Genomic DNA, 27500 nt, shown 5'->3' on the forward strand with positions numbered 1-27500 from the left:
CTGGCTTCCACCGTCACTCAGCTGTACAGACATCCATTCATACAGGAGACAGAACCCGGCAGGTTATCTGGAACAACTGGAATAACACCACTCTGAACCCAGTACACACTGCTGAATATTACTCACAGAAAATACTCACGAATTCACAATATTCACACGAGCACATACTTTGAGAGAGAAATGGAATGAACACATTCCTACAGAGAGCAGGGAGACAGCTGGACTGGAGCTGGACTGGAGCTGGACTGGAGCTGGACTGGAGCTGGACTGGAGCTGGACTGGAGCTGGACTGCAGCTGGACTGCAGCTGGACTGCAGCTGGACTGCAGCTGGACTGCAGCTGGACTGCAGCTGGACTGGAGGGTTGTTCTCCTGGTTTAATCTACTGAGCAGACACACTTGGAACTAGCAGCCAGGTGTCTGTTTGACTCAGAGGAGCTTCAATGGATGGGTCAGGGTTAGTGATAGTCTGTGAAGCCTTCAGGAATCTGGCACCTTCCTTCAGACAGCTACATGGACTCTGACACAGAAGTGCGACATTCTGTGAGGAGACATCAAAACCCGTCCTGTTCACCTTCAGACCTGCTGCTCATTCAGAGCCTGGTCAGACCTCCACTTCCACATCAACAGCTTTAAACGGCCTCAGCAAACAACAGGTTTGGAAATACTGATTCTGAGGAAACGCATTTTCATAAAGGAGCGCCAGAAACGCTCCGTGCTGCCTCCTGAACAGTGAGCAGCCGGTTGTCCTCTGAAGGAAAACACAACTCACCGTGTGAAGGAGGCAGAAGTTCATCGTTCAGAAGAAACGTCAGAATCCTCAGATTGACAGGAACTCATCCCACTGGACTCTTTATGCGCGTTTTAACAGCAATCTGCGGCAGACTGTGCGGACTGACGTCTCTGAGCGTCTGACTGAAGTTTAGCTCAGGTGTGACTCCGGACTGATCACATGAGCGGTGGGCGGGGCCAACGCAGAGCAGCCAATCAGCACACAGAGGTCCCTGCAGTGTGTGAGGTGATCTGAGGCCTTCCTCTGCACACAGTGAAGTTAATAGAAGATATTCATTAGATATTTACAGTGAAGTCAAACTACTACAGCCAGAATACTGACAACCAGCAAGAAGAGAGATCACATCCCTCAGATCCCTGCTGTGCTCTTCAGTTAAATATAGAATTAAAGTCCTTATTTACTGTCTACAAGTCTCTGAAAGGATCTAACTCTAGACCCAAAGTTTATGGATCATTCCAGAAAATCAACCTTCTCTTTTCCAGTTTTCTGCTCCGTATTGATCAATAATAGGTATTGATTGGCTCAGCTTCCACATTAATGGTAGCATTTTTATTCCATGTTTTCTGTGTTGTTTGCTAACCCTACTCTAATCACAGTAACAGGGTTGCTAATCCATGCTAATGTGATCTTTTTCTCAGCAGTAGAAGCTAGATATTTAGCTGCTGTTACTGCTGACCAAGAGGACAAACTGACTGATGGAAAACAGTCAAAAGAATTAGTCTGATCCTGATAATATGAGCTGGAGGGAGACGTTCAATCAAGGCTGACAATGGGATGAAAATATGAAAAATATAAGAGAGGACAAAGCTTTGCTCTACACATTCTGTAGGAAAGCTGTTGCATGATGCAAAAAACAAAAACAAGACTCAAAACGACAAAACAAGACACAAAATGACAGAAATGAGACACAAAATGAGAAAAACGAGACACAAAATGATGAAAACGAGACAGAAAACAACAAAAATGAGACCCAAAATGACAAAAAAAACCCAAAAAACCCCACAAAAGACAAAATTAAGATACAAAATGAGAGAAACAAGGCAGAAAACAACAAAAATGAGGCACATAAGACAAAAACAAGACACAAAATGATAAAAATGAGACATAACATGACAAAAACAAGACACAAAATTATAAGAACGAGACAGAAAACGACAAAAACGAGACAGAAAATGACAAAAATGAGACAGAATGACAAACAAGGCACAAAATGACCACAAAACCCCACAAAAGACAAAAACAAGACAGAAAATGACAGAAACGAGACAGAAAACAACATCTATGAGACATAAAATGACAAAAAATGAGACACAAAATTACAAAAAATGAGACACAAAATAACAAACAAGGCACAAAATGACCAAAAAACCACCACAAAAGACAAAAGCAAGACACAAAATGAGAGAAACGAGACAAAAATGAGATGCAAAAGACAAAAACAAGAGAGAAAATGATAAGAACAAGACAGAAAACAATTTTATTTTGTGTCTTATAATTTACATGTTTTATTTTTTCAACATTTTCCTCTTTAGCGCTTTAAATAACCTCTGTTCATGATAAGGTGCTATAGAAATAAACTAACTTGCAAGAATATGACAGACGTCATCTGACTTTCTTCCTGTTTTTAAAACATATTATCATATGTAAAGTGTGCCTTGGAAATGCTTCTTTTCAGACACTTCAATTGATAAATACTAATAATTTGCGGGGGAGTGACGCTTTAAGGAGCTGGTGAGGAGAAGAAAGTCACCCATAAAATCCAGTAACACAATACCTCAAACTGTGGTGAGAAAACCATTCTGCCCAGTCTGGAGATAAGTCACCTCACTAGTACAGCTCAGACATATATAACAATAACATGTTTTCACTGCGACTTGGCAATCATCTTTTATGAGTTACCTGAATGATTGGAAAGGCCGCTGTCTATATTTAGTAACAGGGAAGCATCTGTACACACTGATGTCACTGCAAAAAAATATCCTGCTGAGACTCTAAAACAGAAAAAATATCTGTAATAAAACACTCCATGGAGCAGAAAAATGTTCTCACTTTAGTAAACACGATCAAACTTTTGTGGACAGGAAATAACATTTTAGTACATTTCTCATCAAGCACATCAAATATAAACATTGAAAACAGCTAAAGACTCGGACGCCCAGAACTACTGATGTCTGACGTGGCAAGCATTCAGTCTTTACTACAGGTGAGGATACACTTAACTTAGTACGAGTTCTGTCCTCAAAACCCGCTGAATGAAACCTTCAGAATCCTCTAGATTTACCTCCAGTATCCAAAAGAAAGTTTAGTGAATCATAGAATAGATTGTTAGCACTGATGGATCGATGTGTCGGGTTTTGAAATCGGTCCTTTCTGTGTGTGTGAAATGTCTGATAATTGCACATCAATTAATGGTTCCCTTAAATAAAATAATCTGAAATGTGAAGATGGCCCAATCAGACACATCTTTCCTGTTAGAGGAAACATGTCAACATGTTGGGAACCTCTGATTTAATCTCTGGTAAGGCTTTTAATTTAACTTTTCTCAACTAAAACACTGATCTGAAAAGCAACGAGGACAATACTGTCTTCTGCACTGCAGTGGAATAGAAGCATGAAGTAATAAACAGTAATACAGTTGCATCAGCACACCTCCCAGTACTGGACTTGGCAAAGTGGTTGAGTAGATGTTCCACTACATACTAACATATGAAGTGCCTGGATGTCTGATGGAGCCTCTGTTTGATCTGAAACATGTGAGTAATATTTGGTAAAGCTCTCACATCAGCTCCGGCTCTTATTTCAATTCAAACGCATCACATGTAAATAATAAAAACCCACAGGTCCAGATGCAGGTTGTGTCACCGTGTGTGTGTCAGTAGAATAGCTTTCAGGCAGAATGAGCTCAGCATTCAGATTCAAGTGGTTTGTCTCTCTGCTGTTAGAAGGATGGAGAGAACAGGTGGCTGGAGAAAGCCTCCATCACAAACTGCATGAAGTCAGCCATCATCGCAGGGTTTAGCAGACCTCGTGCTTGTGTGTGCCAGTTTAACATTATCTAATAAGCAGTTGTCTGCAGCAGGCAGATATGCAGCTCAGCAGGAAGCAGCGGGTTTTGGATGGGGAGGACATGCTGACGCTGGACTAAAACCTGTCTCAGTCTGTCGGTTTGATGCTCTGAGCTGTGGCTGAACTGGTCCCACAGTTGTGAGCGGTTGGGACTGTTCTAGACTTAAAGGACTGGTAGTTGGGGTGACTGATGGTGTCACGGCCCACTGGACACACTGACACACACCATACAGTCCCTCTATGAGCTTACTGTGCTGTAGCAGCTCATCATCTTATTCTACATTTTACAGTACAGCAGTATGTCTCTGGTTTTACCTATTTTATTTGCCAAATCATCCAGCGTCTACAGTATTTCTGGGTTTCTGCACCGTTCAGCCCTGCACGCTGCTTGTGTTTTTGGTGATAAGGCCAGGGAGGAGACTGAAACCTCAGAGCCACTTTTTCCAAGATAAGACACGAGTTTAGCATTCAGACAGACCAGACTGCTTTCTGCTCATTGGCTGGACAGAGCTTCAGATCAGTTCTAATGATATGGAAAACACATTTTTTCCTTCTGTTACAGAGTCTTCTGAGCATGAAGGTCATGTTGTAGGGATTAAGGCGATCTTTCTGACACAGTGCAAAGGGATCTAGTGAACTGAAAGCTCTCTTTAACGGTCTTTCTCAAAGGGGAATGTACAAACCTCATCAAAAGGAAACGTGAATGTGCCACCAGCAAAAGAACATTAAGAAGCACACGTGAAATCTCAGATATACAGAGTAAAGGCAGGCAGGACATGGGTGGGATGTGAGTTTGTCTGTTGTGAGAAGAGAAGGGAAACAAAATACATTCCCTCCTGTTAAAGATATCCAGTGACTTTCCCACTGACATTCATACAGATAATGCACCGAATGCAGTGTTTACTTTAGGATTACCCATGAAAAGCACTGTCATTTAGCCGTAGAATGATGTTTAACTGAGGTTGCACAGTGGTTCAGTGGTTAGCATCGTCGTCTCACAGCTGGAAGATCCCTGGTTCGTGTCCCGGACTGGGATCTTCCTGCATGGAGTCTCCATGTTCTCCTGTACATGTGTGGCTTTTCTCCAGGTTCTCCAGCTTCCTCCCACAGTCCAGAAACATGCTGAGGTTAACTGGTGATTCTAAATTGTCTGTAGGTGTGAATGTGAGTGTGATTGTTTGTCTCTATGTGTAGCCCTGTGATAGACTGTTACCTGTCCAGGTGTCCCCTGCCTTCACCCTCAGTCAGCTGGGATAGACTCCACCCCCCATGACCCTGATGAGGATTAAACAGTGTATAGATGATGGATGGATGATGTTTAACCCGTTTTGTTGTCAAAGCAGCTCAACGTTCCCGTTCAGACCAACAGTTTGGCTTTCAGGGTGAAGCTAAAGAGTTTTCTTTCATTGTTTTTGAAAGCAGCAGCTTCTCTAACTGCATCACCTTCTTTTTCAGGAAGGTTTTGTTGACACTCACACAGTTAGACTAACATGCAATCCAGAACAACCACAGTTTGCTCTGTCAACACTGACCAGCTCCACTGGAGCAGCTTAGGGTCAGGGGTTTTCCCTAGGGGCAACAATGAAGGAGGGGCAGATGATGTTCTTAGCCCATGTCTGAAAGAAGGTAAAGTTCTCTATGTCTGAACGAGCACACAGGCTGAACACACAGGTGTCTTGCATACTATTCAGACCAACACATGTGGTCTATCTATGGGTCTTCCTGCATCCACTTCCTGTTAGCCAGGGCCAGACACTGGTCAGGATCCTTGCTTGGATGCAGGTCACCATTCAAGGATGTGATTTGCAGTTTTTTTAAAATCTTGCAAGCACGATGTGAGAGTTTACCAGAAAACAGCTCATATCTTTGTGTCTCTTTGTTCACCATTAGTGTTCTGACTAGAAAAACCACAGGGTCAATGATGGAAAACTGGCAAGATTCAGAGGTTTCAGGAGCTTCCCCAGAATATTAAGAGCATCTAATTAACTGAAGTCAGAGACGACACCCTGCTGTGTGCTGAAATCTGCAGAAATGCTGTTAAAGTCCTGGATGTTTTGTTCGGAATGCCTTGTGATCCAAACAATTACTATCAGAAGTCATACATAGAGCACAAGTTCCACATTTGAGCACCATGACAGGTGTTAAATATCACCTAGAACATACTAGCAGGGTTAGCCTAGATGGCTGAACCAGTGACCAACAACCTGATATCTCCAATGCAGTGTCACTAAACCTGGATCATGCTGAACAAATGTGAGCTGTGTGAAAAAAGTAATAGAGTGGTGTACATTAAATGTTCAAATGTGAAGATGGAACACCTTCAGGCACTCTTTCCTGCAGCATCTTCATGGAGCTGCACTTCATTGTACTCTTCACATTTGTGTAATGAATAAATGGAAAGTGGGCATGAATATCAGACAGTGAGGAGGACAAGAATTAAGGTTCAACCCCTGACAGGTATTTCTGTTGGATCAACGAGTGCCAAAGAGAAACCAGAACTTCCAACAGAACTTAACTGACAAAACGAAGTTGGAATAATGGAATTGACTGAACATCCAGCTGTGGAACATCAGGGTGGTACTTAAAAAAAATAAAAGTAATCTTCTGTGTAGGTTGAACATCTCGACCCAAACTGAAATTTGAGGAGACGTTTTTGTGTTGATTTATTCAATTACCAGTGCTCTTTTTTCACATCACCCTGCAGGTTCATCTTCATATGCCACCTGTTAGAATGTGGAGATGTGGATGTTTCCAGGGACCACCGTTGGGCCCTGGGTGGGTTCGGTACGTTACTGAAGTCATGCCTTCCTATAGAGCTTGGTTAATGTGATAGATTTCGGAGCTACAGCCATTTTTAAGGTCACTTCTTTCAATAACAATCCATATACCTGATGAAGGTTTAACAGAAACTTTGCAAATAAATGCATTTTTTCCAAATTGCTAGCCTGTGGGAGCCTTTTGGAAGCTTTTGGATTTGATTCTAAGCTCCTCCTCTTGAAACAGATGTGAATTTAGTTCCTTGTCTGAACATTTTGACTCCTCAGAGAGGCTAAATCCAAAGATGAATCGAAGGATCCTGGTCAAGGGTCTTACTATATGCAGTAACTTTAGGTTCTCATCAAGTTTATCGTGAGGTATGGTGACTACGTTCTATAAGTGAAGAGCCACATCCTCAGCAGGGTAAACAAGCTGCCATCTTTAAGTAGATACATATTTACAGCCATCGGACATGTGTCCTCTGACTGCACTGGGTACAACTTAGTTCTTTAATCAGCAGCTCCTCCATTAGTTCGAGGACATCAGGCTGATTCATTAAAGCACTGAGCTCAGAGCAGGTCTGATATTGATGGAAATGACAATAACACAGCTGACCACAGTGCTAATAGCAGCGCTTAGAGTGGAATATACAGTAATTCAGAGCCTTACAGCTCTGAGCAGGAAAACAGCCAATGTTCTCATGACCGTCGTATTAATCTTTCTGAACGAGATCCTGAATGAATTAATGTTTCCTCATTTTCATCTTGTTGATATTTGATTTATTTAAATACATATTTATTCATTTATCCACTCAGTTTTACATGTCAACATACAGACATAAAAAAATTGTCCTGTCTGACTGTTTATTCAAATGAAAAAGAGCCTATAGTGTAGTGTAAGGTGGATCCATCAGTGTTATTAGTGTTGTTCCACCAACAAACAAGCCAAAACCTTTACTTCCTCTTTATATTCCATGACACACGGTGCAGTATAGCCTTCATTTGAACACATACATGCAGCAGAACTGCTAAGCTTTCTTGATGAATTTTAATCTGATCTTTCACAGCGACAAACAGGACTTACCACACTTCTAAGAACTGGATTCTGACACCTTTCTGCTGCAGCATCTTTTGAACTCTACGAACTATGAGGACAATAAGTTGCAGAGGGTTTTGAGCACCACACCATCAAACATGTCCCACTCCTGAAGCATCCAGCTCTAATTGCTAGCAGGTTAGCTGATGGAGTTATTTCAGGAAGCACAGATGCTACTGGCAGCAATTACTTCTATCATTTTACAGAAAGACTACATGCACAGCTTTCCCTTCAAAATGAAGCACATGCAGCCAATTACTAACCTGTAAGTTCTCAGGGAGGTCACAGCCTGTTTTAATGATGTGTGAATCACAGCTGTGGAGGAGGAGTCAGATCCTCCCAATGTCTGGAGTTCACAGGTCACCATATTCCCTCCAAAAGCCCAAAGAAAGCAGATTTGGTCCCCTCAGTGTTCTTTAAGCTGACTCCAAACACATGGTGCTAAAGCTGTGGGTCATCCTGAACATGCTGGGGCCACCATGCATGTTTAGAGCTGAGCATCCACATAGAGATCCCCAACATCACAAATCAACTTTTATAGACTTCTACGATAGATTTGAAAAGTGTTAGATGTATGCCTGAAGCAATAAAGCTTTCCAGGTGTCATCAAAGGTAATTTGGGATTTTACAGAAACATTAATAGACCTGCAGAAGTTCTGTTTGTTGTTGTTCTGTCCTGACCTTCCTGGGATCTTTCTGCATGGAGTCTCTATGTTCTCCTGTACATGTGTGGCTTTTCTCCAGGTTCTCCAGCTTCCTCCCACAGTCCAGAAACATGCTGAGGTTAACTGGTGATTCTAAATTGTCTGTAGGTGTGAATGTGAGTGTGATTGTTTGTCTCTATGTGTAGCCCTGTGATAGACTGTTACCTGTCCAGGTGTCCACTGCCTTCACCCTCAGTCAGCTGGGATAGACTCCAGCCCCGCATGACCCTGATTAGGATTAAACAGTCGATGGATGGATGTTTTGATTAAGGTAAGATTATTGTGCATGAAACTAAATTTCAGTGTTTTAATTGTGCTCTGGAACTGGACTTGTGAAGGTGAACTTCTTCAGCTCATATAAACCTGGACCTGTTCTCTGGTGCATTTCAATGTTTAGTTCACTCATTTATTCTCAGCTACCATGAGAAGCTCTCAGCATTCAGGAAGTTGTATGTTAATTTATCTATGTGAAGGACAGTCTCCAGTTGCATTTATTTTTCACTATGGCTCCCCAATACACATCTAAACTATGGTGACCACAAATATCTACAATGACTACATCCCACCTGGCCCTTCCTAAGATCTTGCTGAACATTTTGTTCTTGTTTTAAATCCAGATAATTTCGTTGCAGTTAGTGAAGGATTTGCTACAGTAAATCAAGTGTATATATACTACCGTTTAAAAGTTTGGGGTCACCTAGAAATGTCCTCATTTTTGAAAGAAAAGCATTTTTTTCAATGAAGATAACATTAAATGAATGATAAATCCAGTGTAGACATTGTTAATGTGGTAAATGACTATTCTAGCTGGAAACAGCTGATTTTTAATGGAATATCTACATAGAGGTACAGAGGAACATTTCCAGCAACCATCACTCCTGTGTTCTAATGCTACATTGTGTTAGCTAATGGTGTTGAAAGGCTCATTGATGATTAGAAAACCCTTGTGCAGTTATGTTAGCACATGGATAAAAGTGTGAGTTTTTATGAAAAACATGAAATTGTCTGGGTGACCCCAAACTTCGGAAAGGTAGTGTACACGCTGAGATTTAAACAAAACAACAAAAAAACATCAATGAACCAGGAACATTTGAAAAAGTTCAGCTATTCCAAAGCTTCTGAGATGCCACTGTAAAGGCATGACCTCTCCTTACCCATGAACTAAATAGTTCAAAGTTCTGAAGACCTCAGAGGCCTGGAGGCATGAAGTTGTGAAATATACCCAACCCATGCATGGCATTATGAAAAAATCTAAACTATTAAAATCAGAATACACAGACAGTGCTGACATGCAGGTACGGGTGTAATACTTTGCATGCTTTTGGTAACAATCAGAAGAGTTGCAACACCTGCAGACAAGACAGAGCAGCCTGACTAACTGCAGATACAGAGAGTTATGATCATCTAGCTTTGAGAGGACGAATGCAACAGTTGCAGTGTTTACATCATTCAGACAGAGGATGGATTTCAGTGTTCCTCAGCTGAAAGTATCTTTACCACAGAGTTAATCTGTTTGTCAAAGAAAAGGGCAACATTCCTGGCATAGTCCTGCAGGTAAACTAGGAATTATGCTGTCTTTTCATTTTTGATAATTCTGTGCCAAATGAAAAATCAAGCTGATGCATTTCCACCAGTAAAGTCGCTATAACTAACCATGTCCTAATGCTAGCAGCTAAAGCTAGCTACACTATATTGCCGAAAGTATTTGCTCACCCATCCAAATAATCAGAATCAGGTCTTCCAATCACTTCCATGGCCACAGGTGTATAAAATCAAGGACCTAGGCATGCAGACTGCTTTTACAAACATTTGTGAAAGAATGGGTCACTCTCAGGAGCTCAGTGAATTCCAGCATGGAACTGTGATAGGATGCCACCTGTGCAACAAATCCAGTCGTGACATTTCCTCGCTCCTAAATATTCCACAGTCAACTGTCAGCTGTATTATAAGAAAGTGGAAGTGTGTGGAAACGACAGCAACTCAGTCACCAAGTGGTAGGACACGTAAACTGACAGAGTGGGGTCAGCGGATGCTGAGGCTCATAGTGCCAAGAGGTGGCCAACTTTCTGCAGAGTCAATCACTACAGACCTTCAAACTTCATGTGGCCTTCAGATTAGCTCCAGAACAGTGCTTCAGCAGAGAGCTTCATGGAATGGGTTTCCATGGCCGAGCAGCTGCATCCAAGCCATACATCACCAAGTGCAATGCAAAGTGTCAGATGCAGTGGTGTAAAGCAGCCACCACTGGACTCTAGAGCAGTGGAGACGCCTTCTCTGGAGTGACCAATCACGCTTCTCCATCTGGCAATCTGATGGACCAGTCTGGGTTTGGCGGTTGCCAGGAGAACCATACTTGTCGGACTGGATTGTGCCAAGTGTAAAGTCTGGTGGAGGGGGGATTATGGTGTGGGCTTGTTTTTCAGGAGCTGGGCTTGGCCCCTTAGTTCCAGTGAAAGGAACTCTGAATGCTTCAGCATACCAAGACATTTTGGACAATTCCATGCTCCCAACTTTGTGGGAACAGTTTGGAGCTGGCCTCTTCCTCTTCCAACATGACTGTGCACCAGTGCACAAAGCAAGGTCCATAAAGACATGGATGACAGAGTCTGGTGTGGATGAACTTGACTGGCCTGCACAGAGTCCTGACCTCAACCCCATAGAACACCTTTAGGATGAATTAGAGCGGAGACTGAGAGCCAGGCCTTCTGGTCCAACATCAGTGTGTGACCTCACAAATGTGCTTCTGGAAGAATGGTCAAAAATTCCCATAAACACACTCCTAAACCTTGTGGACAGCCTTCCCAGAAGACTTGAAGCTGTTATAGCTGCAAAGGGTGGACCCACATCATATTGAACCCTATGGATTAGAAATGGGATGTCACTTACGTTTGTATGCGCATCAAGGCAGGTGAGCGAATACTTTTGGCAATATAGTGTATCGATGAGTACCGATGTGTTATTACCAGGAGAAATCAGTCGGTGCTCTAACAGTAGCTGTATTCATTCAGCTGTAAGTCAGTTCTGACTCACTGATTTGCTTTAAGGGATACCATGTAAGGTGGTGCAATAAAAACCTGAGAGAGTTCAATCATTCCATTCTTCATTGAGCGTTCGTTTATGATCCACCCACACATCGGCTACTTTCTTTTAATCCACAGGATGTTGGGCCCACACTTGTATCAGCGTTTATGTAATGTTTGTCACAGTGAGTATGCAACTTCAGACACACCCTGTAACCTGGAAATAAAGCCAACATTACTGGTGCATGACTCATACAGATAGGTGGATTAGGGAACTTTCTTCCTGAATTTACCTTCTTTTTTTTTTCAGGGATTGGAATCTCCCTACTGTCAGAGCATGTAAAAATCTGCAGACGTTGTTGTAATGTTGAAATATGCCTATTTTAATCGAGTGTATTACCTCAGATAAATCTGGTCAGTAATGTAAAGTGTGCCTGGAGCGTGACTGATAAACAAACAGCCTGGAGAACAAACAGAGGCGGTGTTTGATTCATTCATTCTGATCGGTTTTGCTTTGTAGTCCTTTAATCCTGGCCGGCTGCTGCTGTTTATGACATGCCTGAAACACAACCGTTTATACCTCTCTAAAAGACAGAATTAGAGATGAAGGGCTGTGTCTAACACCAGTCTGCTACAGATAACGGCCTGCTAGCTTCATGAAGGCCACGGACTCTGAGACAGGTCTGCATTAAATAGTAAAAAAATAAAATTCCTGCCCTCTGCAGAGCAGCAGTAGGTCATGAGGCCGTCAGTGGTGGAGTGGTAGAAGTCTGTGAGCAGCTTTAGGGGGAGATGAGCCTGATGCAGCTTCCTGAGGAAGTCCAGTCTCTGTTGGGCCCTCCCCACCTGGTGTGAGATGTGGGTGGACCATGTGAAGTCTGCAGAGATGTGGATCCAGATTAACCTGAAGCTCTCCACCTTCTCTACCTCCTCTCCATCGATGAAGAGAGCAGAGTGCTGACCATCTCCTTGGTCTTTCTGGTGTTGAGGTTCAGGTTGTCGTGGTGACACCATCGTTACAGATGCTGGGTGCATGGTTGTCAAACAGAGAGTAGAGGAGGGGCTGAGGAGCACCAGTGTTCAGAGAGTGGAGGAGATGTGGTCTCTGATCCTGACGTTCTGGGGTCTGTTGCTGAGGAAGTCTAACATCCAGGAGCTGCCGAGCCTCGGGTTCCTCACCTTCAGAACCAGTTTGTGAGGGAGAACTGTAGCTGAAATCCACCAACAGCATCCTAACAGGTGTTACCTCCTCCAGGTGTGTGAGGACTGTTTGGAGAGATGTGATGGTGGCGTCTTCCATTGACCTGCTTGTTCTGTATGCAGACTGGTGTGGATGGATGGATGTCAGCAGGAATAGCAGCATTAATATGGGATGATGGGAGTCTTTCAGAGCACTCAGATATGATGGGAGTTAGAACAACAGGATGATAGTCATTCAGCTCACTGTGTTCTTCTGGTGCGGAGGAGTTTATTAACATCATGTACTTAAATCTCTGGCTGAACTGTAAGTGGCCCAGTTGCATTATGGGTAATATAGGAACCAGGTTTTAGTACGAATAAAGAGTGTGGAATAAAAGATAAAAAACAAGTTTATTTTAACCTGTCCTCTGTCAATCAGAGCAGAGCTAAAGCAGCTGTTTTAACATCATAGTTAAGCCCAACATTACTCAAAGGCAGGCCACATTCTGATGTGAAATGATCTTTTATTGAAATCAAGGTAGAGGTCGGGTTATTTTCTCATAGACTTCTCCACAACTGCTGTTGACTGTTAGAAAGAACAGAGGCTGAAAGCACTCCCTCACTGCTTTTTCTGTCCAGACCTGAAGTCTATGGTGGTGGAGTCACATCTGCTCTACTGATACACCCAGACTTCACACTCATGCAGCACAATCCTATCTCATCTTACAATTGGATCTTGCAAGTTGCAATTCTGTTTCACATTGTTTGAGGATTTTATACTGTTATGCTTTATTTTACAACCTGATTTTCTAAGTTTTAATCCTGTCTTGATTTTGGCGGTACTTTTGTAGCTGTCTGACTGATAACATGTGCAGCTCTTTGGTCAACTCAGGTTGTTTCCACCTTCAGTATGTGCTATTATATTTATATTATTATTATTTATTGTATTATTTATATTCTATATAAATAAACTAGCTGTGATAACCGGGCTGCCGTCTGGCTTTTGATAGGAGATCCTACAGCTGTTGCTCATGCCATTATGCAATGTGTGGAAGGAAATTAACAATTTAAGAATTCTCATTAAGGTGTAGACAAAATGGTAATGTTAAAGACAATCGGTGTCACTGAGGAAAGCAACAACCGCAACAACAACACAAAAAAAGCACATGCACTACCATTTGAGTGATGGTTGCTGGAAATGTTCCTCTGTACCTCTATGTAGATATTCCATTAAAAATCAGCTGTTTCCAGCTAGAATAGTCATTTACCACATTAACAATGTCTACACTGGATTTATCATTCATTTAATGGTATCTTCATTAAAAAAAAAATGCTTTTCTTTAAAAAATGAGGACATTTCTAAGTGACTCCAGACTTTTGAACGGTAGCATACATACCCAGAGATGATTAAATTCATCTCTTGAATAAGTTCCTTCCTACATTCTGCTACTTTGTGCCCCTGAGTTGAACCTTTGAAGCACAGATTCCAGATTTATGTGCGCTGGTGAGTTCTTCATTCTTTCCCTGACACCTGCTGGAGTCTACAATTACAGTCACATTTTCATTTCTGGAGCTGCGTATTAAAAACCACGACTCTATTTATTAACTGCTCAGTGTTTGCATATTCAATTGTTACGTGAGAGACGGAAGTGAAGTGAAGCCTGCGAGCATCACCCTTCCTTTCATCCCTGCATCCTCAGGCTCTACACCACCCTGGAGGGGAGGTTATTATTGTGGCTCCCTGATCCCTGCTGTGCTGGGCTTGATTCTTCCTGGCGGGGAGTGATGAGATCAGAGCCTAAATTCTCCATTTACATAATAATTCACTCCACGAGAGGAAAATGAATTTATGAATAGCTCCATGCATGATACAAAAGAACTGGAGACAAGCTGATCTTTCAACTGTACATTTATTTCCAAAAAGGCTGCATATACATTTGCAAATTCTACTGTACAGAAAACATCCAAAATGTCCATAATTATAGATACAATATACCACAAAGCTGCCCTGGCGTTACCAAACAGAGATGTTCAGCACTAGAAAAGCTCTGCAGCCTAGTCAATATTATAATCTTAAATACTTTTTCAACTAATACCTTTAAATGTATGTCAGTATGATTAATTGTTCTTTTTTCATCCCCATCTGTACTTTACAACATTCACCATTTACAGTAGTTAAACAAGGCACAAGAATAGTGATATGAAGCCCAAGGCCATGCGTGAAGCAGAAAGAGCATGAGGCCGACCAACGCAGGGACAGAAGGCCAACAGTGAACCTTTTATCTCATGAACCAGGGTTAGTCTGACACCAAAGCATTATACATAGTGAGAGAGTGTGTGTGTGTGAGTGTGTGTGAGCTCACTATTAAAAGAACTTCATTTGAACACGCTGATGGGATCAAGCAGACAGAGCTGAACGCATCCAGGATGGAGGTGAGTGATGGGTGTGATGGGTGAAGCACACAGACAGGATGCTCTGGATGCAACAGAAGCCACCGCTAAGCGTTACAGAAGCACACAGTTCCATTGTCACACTCTTTGCTTGCAATAAGGAAAAGGAAAATCCAGTTAGTCACAATTAAAGAGAAAAAAAATTGAAAGATTCCAGTTCACAGTCTTCACTTACCAGCTTAAATCACATCAAAGATGAATTTTAACTAGTTTAGAGATGCATAGAGACGATGCAGAAAAGCAAAAACAGTTCATTATCGTGGCAGGATGAAGTTCATAGATACAGTATCAGGTCAGAAATACTCTGGGATGGATTCAGTGTCGCTTTAAATCCTGATGTACCACTGCGGAACACTGAAAATACATCTATCTCCCTTTATCATAAAAAACAGCCAACAGAAAACCAGAAATAATAGTCATAGGCTGAGTTTATTTACCTTACAGCAAAGTTCATGATGCAGATCATTTACTGTACCGACGTGAAGAGATGGTCTCTGATACTCTTAATGTGCCCAACAGTGTTCTTTCTACTTCACTGCTTTTAACTTGTAATGCAGCAGAGGTGTGTAAGACTGGTGTGGATGAAGCAGAGGATGGCTGGGAGCTACAGCTCAACAGGGAGGCTGTAAAAGTGAAAATACCTTCAGGTCCATGCTTCCACTAGCACCACCTTCCTCATACTGAATGTCTCCACTTATCTCCTGATATTGTGCAGTTATGACTACTTCCATGTTGTGAGGTATTGTGGGATTGAGAAATACCCCAAATGGTCAATCCACAGAACTGCATGTTGAGGATTTAAATAAGTGAAAGCTGTGAATAGATGGAGAACGTATGAAAACATCAGATCTGAATGAACTATAACCTTCCTCAAAGTAAAGCATGGAATAAATGACATTTTCCCATCATGCTTTGAACATCTTCTTATTGTCTTTGTGGTTCATCTGGATCTCGTTCACGTGGTGTCGTGCACTGATTAGAGAATCAAACCCGATCCTAATGTTCACGAGAGCACTGGATGGAAACAGGCATTCATTTATGTCTGTGTAGAGCTTTCAGTGTTTTTTTTATTCATTCTGCACCATTAAAATGAATTCATTTCAGTGTTGTGTTTCTGTGGGTGGACTGGAGGACAGTCTGTAGTCATTAATAAAACATTACAGCCAATAATAATGGCTTCTTTTTTTATCAATATGATCTAAAGTCACACTCAGGAGAATTTCTTTTGGTCAAATCAATCCCTTCCTGCCTTAAATATCTTAGCTGTAACTCTATTTAGTTGTTTCCTCTAAAACAGGGGTGTTAAACACGCGGCCTGTGGGCCAAAGCCAGCCCTCCAGAGGGTCCAATCCGGCCCTTAAAGTGTAAAAATTACACAGAAGACATTAACCATAAGTTTAAACTAATTTCTAGATCTTGACAAGTTGTTTTGTTCCTCCAGTAAATCCTCTATGGTTCAGTTCCAGATGACTAAATGTTGTGTTCCTTTGTAGACACTCTGTGATCTGGAAGTTGTAATGTGGAAATGATAAACTGAGGCTGAATGTTGCTGAAATTGAACTTATTTTTCTTCAGAAAGTTCAGTTTGTTCATGATGTTTTATAAAAAGATAATTCATTAATTGTGAACGTTTTCAGAATGTACTAAACCAAAGGAACCATCAGGAGTTGTGGTTATTTATAAGTTATTATGCTGTGATTTTACTGCTCCGGTCACACAAAGGTTTAATAATGGAGCCGTAAATGTTTGAAACCAGAACTAATCTGAGGAAGAATAAAGATCTAGAGAGCCACACTCTGCAACAGAAAGGATGGTTCCTCAGGTTTGTTCTGGATGAAACCCTGGAAGTCTGAGTTCATGTTGCTGAGACTGTTGTTGCTGCTGTTTTAAGATGACCATTATGTTGACTGCTTATTTAGCTCTCGGCATGTCTTCTGGAGTGTAGAAACACAATGTGGAGATGCTCACAAGGTTAAAAACAAACCTGGTTTTCACCTGAGGGGATTTTCAAAAGAATAACACACAACCAGAATTTAGAATGTTAAAATAGACCTGTTATAAATGTAATTAAACCTTTGAGTCGGTTCTAAAGGAACTGGCTGCATTGTGTATTTGAGCTCTACTGTGTGCCTGGAATGACAACATGGTTCCAACAGTTTAGTAAAGCCACTGCTGCTCTGCCTGCTGGATATATGAGGTCTATTTATACACATGTTCTTATCACAGACAAACATTTTCATTTCATTTTTGGCAGAAAAAGTCCAAACAACAGCTTTTCCCCCAAACATTCGGGTAATGTGAAAGGACTGAACAGAACGCCACCCAGCACCTTAGAATGAAGCTGCAGAGGTGTGATTGGTTTCTATGAAACTCAGACATGTCCACCTCTTCACACCGATGAGCCACAATATTCAGATCAGCCACAGGTGATGATCATCCTCATCGAGGATCAACAGTTACCTAAACACTGCTGTAGACCAATCACAGCCCTCTCCATCAGCAGGAAGACACATCCTGCCACACTACAAACACCTGGTCAGAAATGACTGGAGGAACACGTCAGAGATCCCACAGTGTTGACACAACAACCCGAACAGCTAGAGGTGGGCGGATCGATCCAGATATCGATAATATGGATCCCAGCATCGGTACTGATGTTGAACGATGCAACGAGATCGATACTTTAGGTTCACTTTCTGTCCTGTATGTCTGAACTGATGTGGTTTCATCAAAGAGTCGATCTGATTGGCTGTCAGAGCTCCTCCTATCACAAAGCAGCACTTTGCTAATCCTCCTCTTGTGATTGGATGTGACTCAGCAGTTACATCATACATCATAGTGGTGGAAAGTATAATTTAACTTCCTCTGTCTCTGTCAGTCTGTTCCTGATGTGTAGAATGAGATGTTTAGCTGCTGGACGTTCCTCAACCAACACTGAGGAAAGAGGATGCAGAGAAGAAGAAGTCCCACTGAGATCCAGCTGATGATCAGACTGCAGGAAGATACTGAACCAGAAGACTAGTGCTGAATCAGGGCTACAGAATAAAATAATAACTCATCACAATCATGATTTTACCTTCAATCCTCTATAAGAAAATGATGGACTTAGGTCTTTAAATTTTAAAATGCAGTCTGCTCTTAGAAGACGTCACATGAGCTGTTTTCTCCACTCATAGAGAACAAGACATGAATAAAATCCATGGCTTTCATCTTGGACTAATCTGAAAGGAGAACACTTCAACTCACTCTTTTTAAAGTCATTTTTGCTCTCGGATAGATATCAACCACTAGCCCTCATCAAGGATCCATAGGATGCGTCAGAACAAGCCTCATCCACAGAGGCCCTCCCCACAACCCACAAGACTCCACGTCCTGGAACCACCCCAGAGGTTCTTCTTCTACCGTCTGACTTCCTCTGTGACATCACTGCTGTCATCACTTCCTGTTTCCACGAGTGGCAAGGTCACAGTTGTTGGCGGAGCTTCCATCACCACTCCCAATGTCTCCGCTACCAACGGGTTGATCCACATCATCGATAAGTTTCATGACGTCTCGTGTATTTCTAAATTTTACTGACTAGTCGACAGGTATGAAACAGTAACAGTTGAGCCACGGCAACATGTTGCTGGTCATCCTTTCAATCGCCCATAGAGATGTTCCCTTCTGTCCGATCTGAGCTCGATCGACAGAACATAGGTAACTGCATCAGCATGACATTGTGTGTCATTTAAACTCAAATTTGTTGTTTTCAAGATTGATTTATTAAGCATTCAAATACACAGCTGCAGCTCAGAAGTAAAAGTTAATCAGAAAACCTTTTGCTGTTGAAAGATTGGATCATTTGAAATCTACTGCATGAACAAAAAAACAAAAAGCCATAAACTACTGAGGAAGTCTAACTGGAGCAATTTATTTATTTTTTATGTTTGCCACCTCAAAAACTCGTGTTCATAACTGCGATAATTACGCACATAATACTTCAGAATGCCTTTTAAATAAAGTGAAAATACGAGTTGGAACAACTTAAACACTTCTGATGCTGTAGAGGGAATTCCTCTGATTAAAAGTAGTTTTTGGTTCTACATCATTTCAGTAAAGACTCAGACACACTGATGTAAACTGCTGCTTCCCTCAGATGATGTGTGACTGTGTTGGATTTCAGACACCATCAGGATCCCCACATTGTTTGTTGAACAGTAAGCATACAGACAGTCCCACGTGCACGTGACCTCTGCAGTGACGTGTCAGTGTGCATGTGTGCATGTGTGCATGTGTGTGCTGGGGGTGGGGGTGGGGGGTTGGTGGGGCAGTCGGGTGTGTCGGGGCCTGATATGAAGTCTCTGTGACGGGTGTTAATGGCAGGAAATGGGTGATAAGACGCTCCCTGCAGTGACAGGAAATGATGTTTTACAGCTTCCTGCGTCTATCAGGCGGTGGAGGAAGCTGGAATGAAGAGAAATGTGACGGTTTGAAATCTCTCTCTGCCACATGACGCCAGTTCTCTCTAATAATGTGTGTGCTGAGCGGTCCTTCAGAGCTAGACCGGGGCTGATGCCGGTTTTTTGCAGATAATTTTTTATCTAAACGATCATGAAGTGCCAAACTTCCCATAGACTTATTTTCTTCAGAGGTGAAAATGGGTCAGTTTTGGGATACCTGGATTTGAAAATTCACAATCACAACATTTAAGCAATCAGTAGCTTCCCTTTGAAAATATTATATTGGACACCAAAAAAAAAGCAGCTTTTAGGTCTGCATTCATTCTTTGAGACAGCGAGGGGAGGGAGGGTCGGGGTAGTTTGGGGTGGGAAGGGAAGGTGGGAGCTACTGAGTGGACCGCTGGGGAAGGAGGGGAGATGGTGGGAAAAGAACTCCCTCGTCTTCTAACACAGTTTCATAAACTATCCGACACAAAAGGGAATGAATGTACATCAACGTAAAGAAAGAAGAAGAAAGGAATAAGTTAAAAGGAACTGAAGAACTGAGTGAAAAGGCAGAAACAGATTTACAGTCCATCTTCAGACAGATTCTTAAAAGAGAGGGGCAGAGCCACAGCAGGCGCCGGCTCACCTCCAGCTGTTGTGATTGGTCGGCCCGTTGACCGCCGGCACCGTCTACTCACCGACAACCTGCTGACCTTCCAGCGCACCGCCGCGGTGTGTTGTCCATCACTGGCTGTGCACGTTCACAGATATAAGCTTCAGTCTGTCAGTGCTGGCTCGCTGCGTCTCCTCTCAGCCGGTGTATTCAGGAGCTGAGTCCTCTGTCGTCTGACCGCTCAGACTGACCGCTTCTATGTGATTGAAGTCAGTCTCCGGCTCATCCTGGTCCTTAGGGGAGCTTCTGGAGTGGATCTTTCCAATCTCCTCCAGGGCGCTGGCTAGAGAGTCCAGGTCAGCAGAGTCCTGGTGGCGAGCCTCCCACAGGCTCAGGATGACCGCCGATGGACTCTGCTGCTTTGCAAAATAGCCCAGATTTCTGCAGAGGAGCACATCAGGCAGGAGGATATTAACTTTCTCTACTGATGATACATGCATTTATCCTTTAAACATGCAACATTTGCTTTAATTGCTTCCTTTAGAGCGAGTTCTCCATCCTTAAAACCTGAAATAATGCAAACCTTCTTTAAATCAGATCTACACTATCCTTCAAAAAGTCTGGAGTCACTTAGAAATGTCCTTATTCTTGAAAGAAAAGCAGTCTTCTTCCCATGAAGATAACATGAAATGAATGATAAATCCAGTGTAGACATTGTTAATGTGGTAAATGACTATTCTAGGTGGAAACAGCTGATTTTTAATGGAATATCTCCATAGGAGTACAGAGGAACATTTCCAGCAATGTGATTTTGTGGAACTGATTAAGACAAGGGTGTCAAACTCATTTCAGTTCAGGGGCCACATACATCCCAAGCTGATCTCCAGTGGACCGCATTGGTGAAATAATAGCATAATAAAGACAACTTCAAAAATTCCTTTGTTTTAGTGCAAAAAAAAAAAAAGTACATTCTGAAAATGTTCACATTTAAGGAATTATCTTTTTACAGAACATCATGAACAACCTGAAATTTATGAAGAACAATAAGTTAAATTTCATCAACATTCAGCCTCAGTTTATCATTTCCACATCACAACTTCCAGATCAGAGTGTCTACAAAGGAACACAACATTTAGTCATCTGGAGCTGAACCATAGAGGATTTACTGTATGACCAATATGACAAAGTGCAGCCATAGAAAATACAGAAAACAACAAAAACAAGACAAAATATTACAAAAACGAGACACAAAGCAACAAAAAAAAAATGGACAACCGACACAAGCGAGACAAAAAAAGACACAAAACAACAAAAATGAGACAAAAAACAATGAATAAAATGAAACACAAAATGACAAAAAAGGAGACGAAAAAACACAAGCGAGAAAAAAGGAAACACAAAACAACAAAAATGGGAAGCAAAATGATAAAAACACGAGACAAACGATAAAAGTCAGACAAAAAAAGACAAAATTTTACAAAAACAAGCCACAAAATGACAAAAGAACAATGAACAATCTAGTATTTTACTTTATGATCAAAACAACTTGTCATGGTCTAGAAATTTACAAATTTACAATCTGCAGTTAATGTCTTCTCTGGAATTTTTACACTTTGAGGGCCGGATTGGACCCTCTGGAGGGCCACTTTTGGCCCACGGGCCGCATGTTGGACACCCCTGGATTAATCAATTAAATGAAGAGGCTGCAGAAATATCGGCTGAGAAATTTAGTCAAAACTGTCCTGCCTAGCTGGGGAGAAGAGATGGGGTGTTTATCAGTTTGATTGATAATTGGTTCAGATATTCATCATTTTTCCAGTTATTGGTACCATCTTTCTATAAAACAGATTTTTAATAAAACAAGTTCATTTCTAAAGTTGTGGCTCTCCACTGTGTGGTCAATATTCTGCCCACAGCACAGTCTGATTAGATCTACGTTCTCTATCACCAGGAGAATTCATTTAAACACATGAGAAACAGTAACAAGCAAATTTCAACAAAGTCTGTGTTATTCTAACTGGACACCAAGATTTTCACTTTTACTGCAAATATATACTAGCTACAAAAGAGTAAAACCCCTATTCGTTCTCCTTGATTACTAATAATCTATATGGATATTAGTCCTGAAAGATCCACATTTCTTGAGGATGTACTGCTAGTAGGTTGGTGTCTTCCAAAATCAGTCAATCAATCATTCATATTATCAGAACTATGCATTAATGCCTCATCACTAATAATCTCACTGCTATGTATTTGCATATGGTCTGGTTTGAACCTTTACTACATGTTCATATACTGTTAATAAAGACTGAATAAGCAGACCCAGGGGGAGTGTTAAATAAACTACAGTGTGTGTGTTTGTGGTAATGACTGCAGCAGTGTGGCTCACTAATGTGATTTTAATAGCTTTTACACAACAATTGTGCTGTGTGGCCGCAAGAAATCAGATATACCAGACTTAGTTACACACCAAACATTTTAACAGGATCAGCTCATTGTTGGTTCTCCTTTAATGGGATTAGCTGACAACTAGGAAAATACAGACCATCATAAGAACGGTCCTTAAAGATGGAATGCAGTCAGTGTGTGAACAGTCACTGATAAATATGACAATCTGTGGATTCCAGACAGTAAACCAAATTAACTACAGAATCACACCAGATTCGGGTTAAAAGACGAGTTTTTCTGCTGACTGTTGTGATCAGATGTTGTCTACCATTAACAGACGTTCCTGTCAAGTTATTTTACCCAACAGCATTTCTTGATTCATTTTCAAGCATTTTATTATATAAATATGGATATATATGGGCATATGTGATTATCGTGTACTTTCAGAGAGTCGTGCAGCAGTTTAACAACACTTCTCATTTTGAAATGACTTTGCAACACAACGATGAATGCCTCATATATTTCTGTTGTAATTCCTACCATAGATGTGGTCCTACATCTCAACATTTCTACAAATAGATGAAAATACATTCTACAGCATAAATAAATACAAAATAAAATTACTGTTCTGTGTGTCCTCTGCATTAATTAAAGTGTTAAAGAACCACCTGTCGTGTAGAAAACAGAAATAGTTTTACTCTATTTATATGCATCCAGATTGTATACCTAACAATAATGTACTGCATAAACAATGAGTATTCACATGGTTCAAAATCAATACTGCAAACCTATATGGGTCCTTGGTTTCCCTTCAGCTGACTCCCAGAAACCAGCTCATTATATCTGCAACTGTAAATTAACTGAACTAAACTGAGCGTCTCATTGCTGTAAACACAACCATCTGCTTTAACGTTGTAGCTAAAGCACAACGATGACCTTTTAGACCATTAAAATATAATCAAGAATAAATTAGCATCACAAGTGAAGAGTAATTACATGCAAACAGAGTTTGGTTTGGATTTCCTTCTCAGGTTCCGGTAAAGTGAAAGAAAAGAGAGCTTGTTGCCATGCCAATACATTCCAGTGTCCAGCGCCTCAGTCATCATGTAGCGGTGAGTCCAGCGGAGGGCAGTGTTTCCCTGCTGCTGCCTGATGATCCACAGGACAAACAACAACCAGCAGCATGAAAGGCTGCAGCCATCGGTCACATCAGCCTCAGTTCAAAGCAGCCTGACTTGGAGAGGAAAGCTTATCTGGATAATTTGGAATCCCAAAGGAGTCTTAGATACCAGCGTCTCATGAATCATGCACTTAACAGGAGATTATACCTGTCACCATCTAAGACCAAGCAGAGACAACAACTGGCTCAGTAAATACCAGGGCCTCATCACAAATGCATATTTGTGTTTGGTAGGGGGGAACGATGGGGTAATAAATAAGTTATCACACATACATCACACAGAGAGAATGTCAGAGATGCATCTGATATGAAACAGTAGATTTTTAAAAAGGATTTCAGGACCATAACAAACACACAGTAAATGATGTTCCATATATACACACACATACACACACACCATGCGGTCCGGAGAGGGTGCACATCACACACTCACCGATCTAAGTGGAGTTTCTGGGCTAAGAGCTGCCAGTCCTTGCCCTTGGCGTTGGCAGTGTCGAAGGTGGCACAGATCCTCTGGCGGATGGACAGGGGGATTTTGAAGGCCTTGGACCCCGTCTGGGACGTGATGGTGCAGTCGGTCTGCATAAAAAATGGAACTGACTCCTTTTCAGTCTGGGAGAACAGAACAGAAGCAGACTATAATCAGACGTGGGTCAGGGAGGATGCTGCTCTGTGCTTGTGTTGACCAGCATGGGAAGGCAGATGGGTGGGGTTTACTGGGTCAGGCCCAGATTTAAACAGCATCATACTCCTGAATAACTGACCTTTTATTTCTAATGTGGCATCCAGAGAATGTAAATCTAAAACCCCTGAAGAAACACTGTCATATCACTGAATGAACAGATGGTGGCAGTAGCACCGTAGTTCACTGTTTTCTTGAACTAAACCTGGAAGGGGAGGAAGAAACACAATAGCTCCATCAGCGCCTTGTTGATTTTAAAAGCTGTTCGACTTCTTCTTGTTCTGCCATCGAGTCATTACTCATAATTCGTTGTATTGTTGTAAAGAGTAGTTGCACAATGGAAGCTGAAGTACTCTGAAAAAAACCTAAAAATCCCCTGTTCTGGGTTGAATGAGGACTCAGCTGTGATGGACGTTCCACTCTGACCGTGAGGATGTGCAGGTCGGCCAACAGAGAAATGTAAAGTTTTTGGAAATTGAGAAATCACGATGTAAAAACATCATCCAGTACAGCCAGTGGAACGGTGACGCTGGTCTGGTCTGGCTGAATGGATGTTTGCTGACTGCCTGAAACCCAACCTCCTCTCAGCAACACGTCCCTCTGGAGAAGCAGTGGATTTAATCTGAACATGGATTCTAAGTTCAGGAATCACAACACCTGCTTCCACTCATCAGCAGCACAAAGACAGGATAGAAAAGCTTCCATGAGTCCATACGCCTGGCCGAGGTAGAAACGTCGATCAGAAGTCTGTACTTCGACGCTTGAGTTAGAGTTAGCGAGGTAAGTTCAGGTTTAATTCAGGTTTTAAGGACTACGATGGTGATGCACTTCTCTGGAGCAGCTCATGTTTGAGAAAACAGATCAGAGCAAATTAAATCACGGCTAACTGACCAAACATGGCATCACTGTTCCTAGAAAACGTACAGCGACAATCCTAAAATAGAAACTGACAGAACATTAAACCTTTTGTCCTTCACTTGCTTCCAAGAACGTTAAAGACCACCAGAGTTACATTAAAAAGATTAAGACTTAATAGAAAACACAAGTGTAGTTCTGGTCACATCTACACAGGTCTTAATGATGGGGAGTGATATCAATGAGACTTCTGGGCATTTTTTAACCTCCTTTCTTTCCTGGTTTCACTGATGCTTTCAGCCAGTAGTATATTTCTAGTCTATGTATTACATTCCTCATATGGGTTCATGAGGATTATGGGTTGTTTTTGATGAGAGAAATATGTGCCTCTATACCTGTCATAGTACAGCTCTCAGGTCTGTTTCCCGGTAAGTAGGATGCATAACAGCCATTTTCCCATACTGTTTATACTCCTTTCCAGGTTTAGCTGTTGCTCTGCTGATAGCGTCATTTCATTGTGTCTTCAGCTGGGTTTAAAGGAAACCGGTGCATAATTAGCATCCCCAGCTGTTTCTCGGGATTTGTCCTTTACATGATGGTGGCAGACAGGAACACACACACATCTGCATTTTCTCATCTTGATTTTCTGAAATACTTGAGCTACACTTGAATTGAACTGTGATTACTGGCTCCATCTATAAAGCTGCAGTAGAGGACATCGATCCATCGTGGTGACCCACCATGTAAACCCAGCGTGGACCTCTCCACATCATCTGCAACGTGCCAGAATGGACGTGGTGATGGTTTGAATTCTGCACACAGCTCCTATAAACGGTTTTATTTCTCCTCCTGTCTGACAAACTCCAACCACCAAGACAGGATTTAATCAAATCATAAAAAGTAATTGTAAATCATATTTCCTCTGTGTCCCAGCATGAGTTCAGGTAGTGTTGGTGGCCTTCAGGTAGAACGAGCACATTTGTGACTGGTTGTGAAAAAGCACTTGGGTAAAATCAATGAGTAACACTCTCTTCTGCCTTAACAACCACTGTCAAGGTGCTCTTGAGTGAGGATTTCTAACTCCTCGCTGCTCCAGTGGAGCTGCTCAGCGGCTGACAGAAGACTGTTGTTAGAGTGGGCAGCTCCCAGGTGTTGGTGCATGTGAATGTGAAGCAGGCTTTTTGCTGGAACACGTGTCTCCCTGGACGAATAGAGGTTAAAAAACACATACAGCAAACGTGGCAAACAGCTGGATCCGTGTTGTCGGCGTTAGTCACGTTTAGCATAAATCTGCGAGGAGAGAAAGGGGGTAAGAGTGTCCTCCTGGCTCTATTAATACACAGTGCAAGCTCAGGAGAGCTGGCCCTGCTGCGAGTGGACACACTCCAGGAAGGTTACACAAAGGTTGATGGAGAAAGTAAAGCGAGGATCCCCGCCCGCCTCCCGCAGCTGCTCAGCCTCACCTCGGCCACGGCCGTGTAGACCTGCAGGATCTGCTCGTGGCCTTTGACCTGACGCACGCTGATCTTGCAGGAGAGCTGGGCGGTGGCGGGGCTGTATCTCTCCAGAGAGAAGGCACAGTGCAGGGGCTGCTGGTTGCTGCACCACACTTGGGGGAAGGAGAATTCCTGGTAGGGCAGAAGAAGAGAAAGGACATCAGAGACATTACGCAGTACGCAGCGATGTTAACATACGCTCCGTAGAGATGACTCAGCTCCTTCTGCATGTGACCACACTGTCACATGCTGGAGATAAAAGGCCTCGGTGATATATTTATGCATGAAAATCACTAGAGTTAAAGAGAGAAAGAAGACATCTTGATAAGGTTTATAAATACAGCCTGAATCCTGGTCCAGGTGCTCTGAGAATAGGAGCAGCTAAGTACTGTAAGCAATATGAGTGGGGAAAACAGGGAAAAGGGAAAAGATTGCTTGTGATGTATAATTAATTTGTTAAGAATGGGTACATCCGTGAGGAAACGTCCTTGACCTCTGTTAGACCCCGTCTCCACCATATCTGCATATTAAAAGTAACCTGTAAGTGATTCCTAGCGCAGACCGTGGCAGTAAAAGCCCCGGCCGCTGTGCTCGCTCCAGGCTTAACCCTTGTGGCTTTGATCTGCTGCCGAGCACGGCTCACGGCAGCAGATAATGGAGTCTGGGAGCGGGTGGTGGGGGGCAGGAGGGGTGATGGACGTGGAAAGCCGGGATGCTCTTTAGCACTAAAAGCCGACTTGATGTATGGGTCGGCTATTATTCTGCACCTGCTCCGCCAAAGCAGGTTCATGCTGCCTG

General features: G+C 42.2%; 2 protein-coding genes across 8 annotated transcripts in view; both read right to left on the minus strand.

Moving 5' to 3' along the window:
• hdr (hematopoietic death receptor) overlaps nucleotides 1–928 on the minus strand; it is a 12499-nt gene extending 11571 nt beyond the window's left edge. For 4 of the 5 annotated variants that reach the window (XM_035958475.2, XM_035958473.2, XM_035958474.2 and 1 more), the window contains exon 1: nucleotides 169–765. In XM_035958475.2, the coding sequence (XP_035814368.2) occupies nucleotides 169–195 (27 nt within the window). In that variant the 5' untranslated portion in view covers nucleotides 196–765. The other variant, XM_023292894.3, reaches the window with a different exon arrangement.
• Nucleotides 929–14504: 13576 nt separating this feature from the next.
• The window catches only part of unc5db (unc-5 netrin receptor Db), a 249586-nt gene continuing 236590 nt past the window's right edge, over nucleotides 14505–27500 (minus strand). For all 3 annotated transcript variants that reach the window (XM_055011601.1, XM_055011602.1, XM_055011600.1), the window contains 3 exons: nucleotides 26670–26834; nucleotides 24103–24281; nucleotides 14505–20542 (listed from right to left, as the gene is read on the minus strand). In XM_055011601.1, the coding sequence (XP_054867576.1) occupies nucleotides 20299–20542; nucleotides 24103–24281; nucleotides 26670–26834 (588 nt within the window). In that variant the 3' untranslated portion in view covers nucleotides 14505–20298. The remainder of the gene's footprint in view (nucleotides 20543–24102; nucleotides 24282–26669; nucleotides 26835–27500) is intronic.

Source organism: Amphiprion ocellaris, chromosome 6 (assembly GCF_022539595.1).
Source record: "Amphiprion ocellaris isolate individual 3 ecotype Okinawa chromosome 6, ASM2253959v1, whole genome shotgun sequence".
Lineage (NCBI taxonomy): Eukaryota > Metazoa > Chordata > Actinopteri > Pomacentridae > Amphiprion > Amphiprion ocellaris.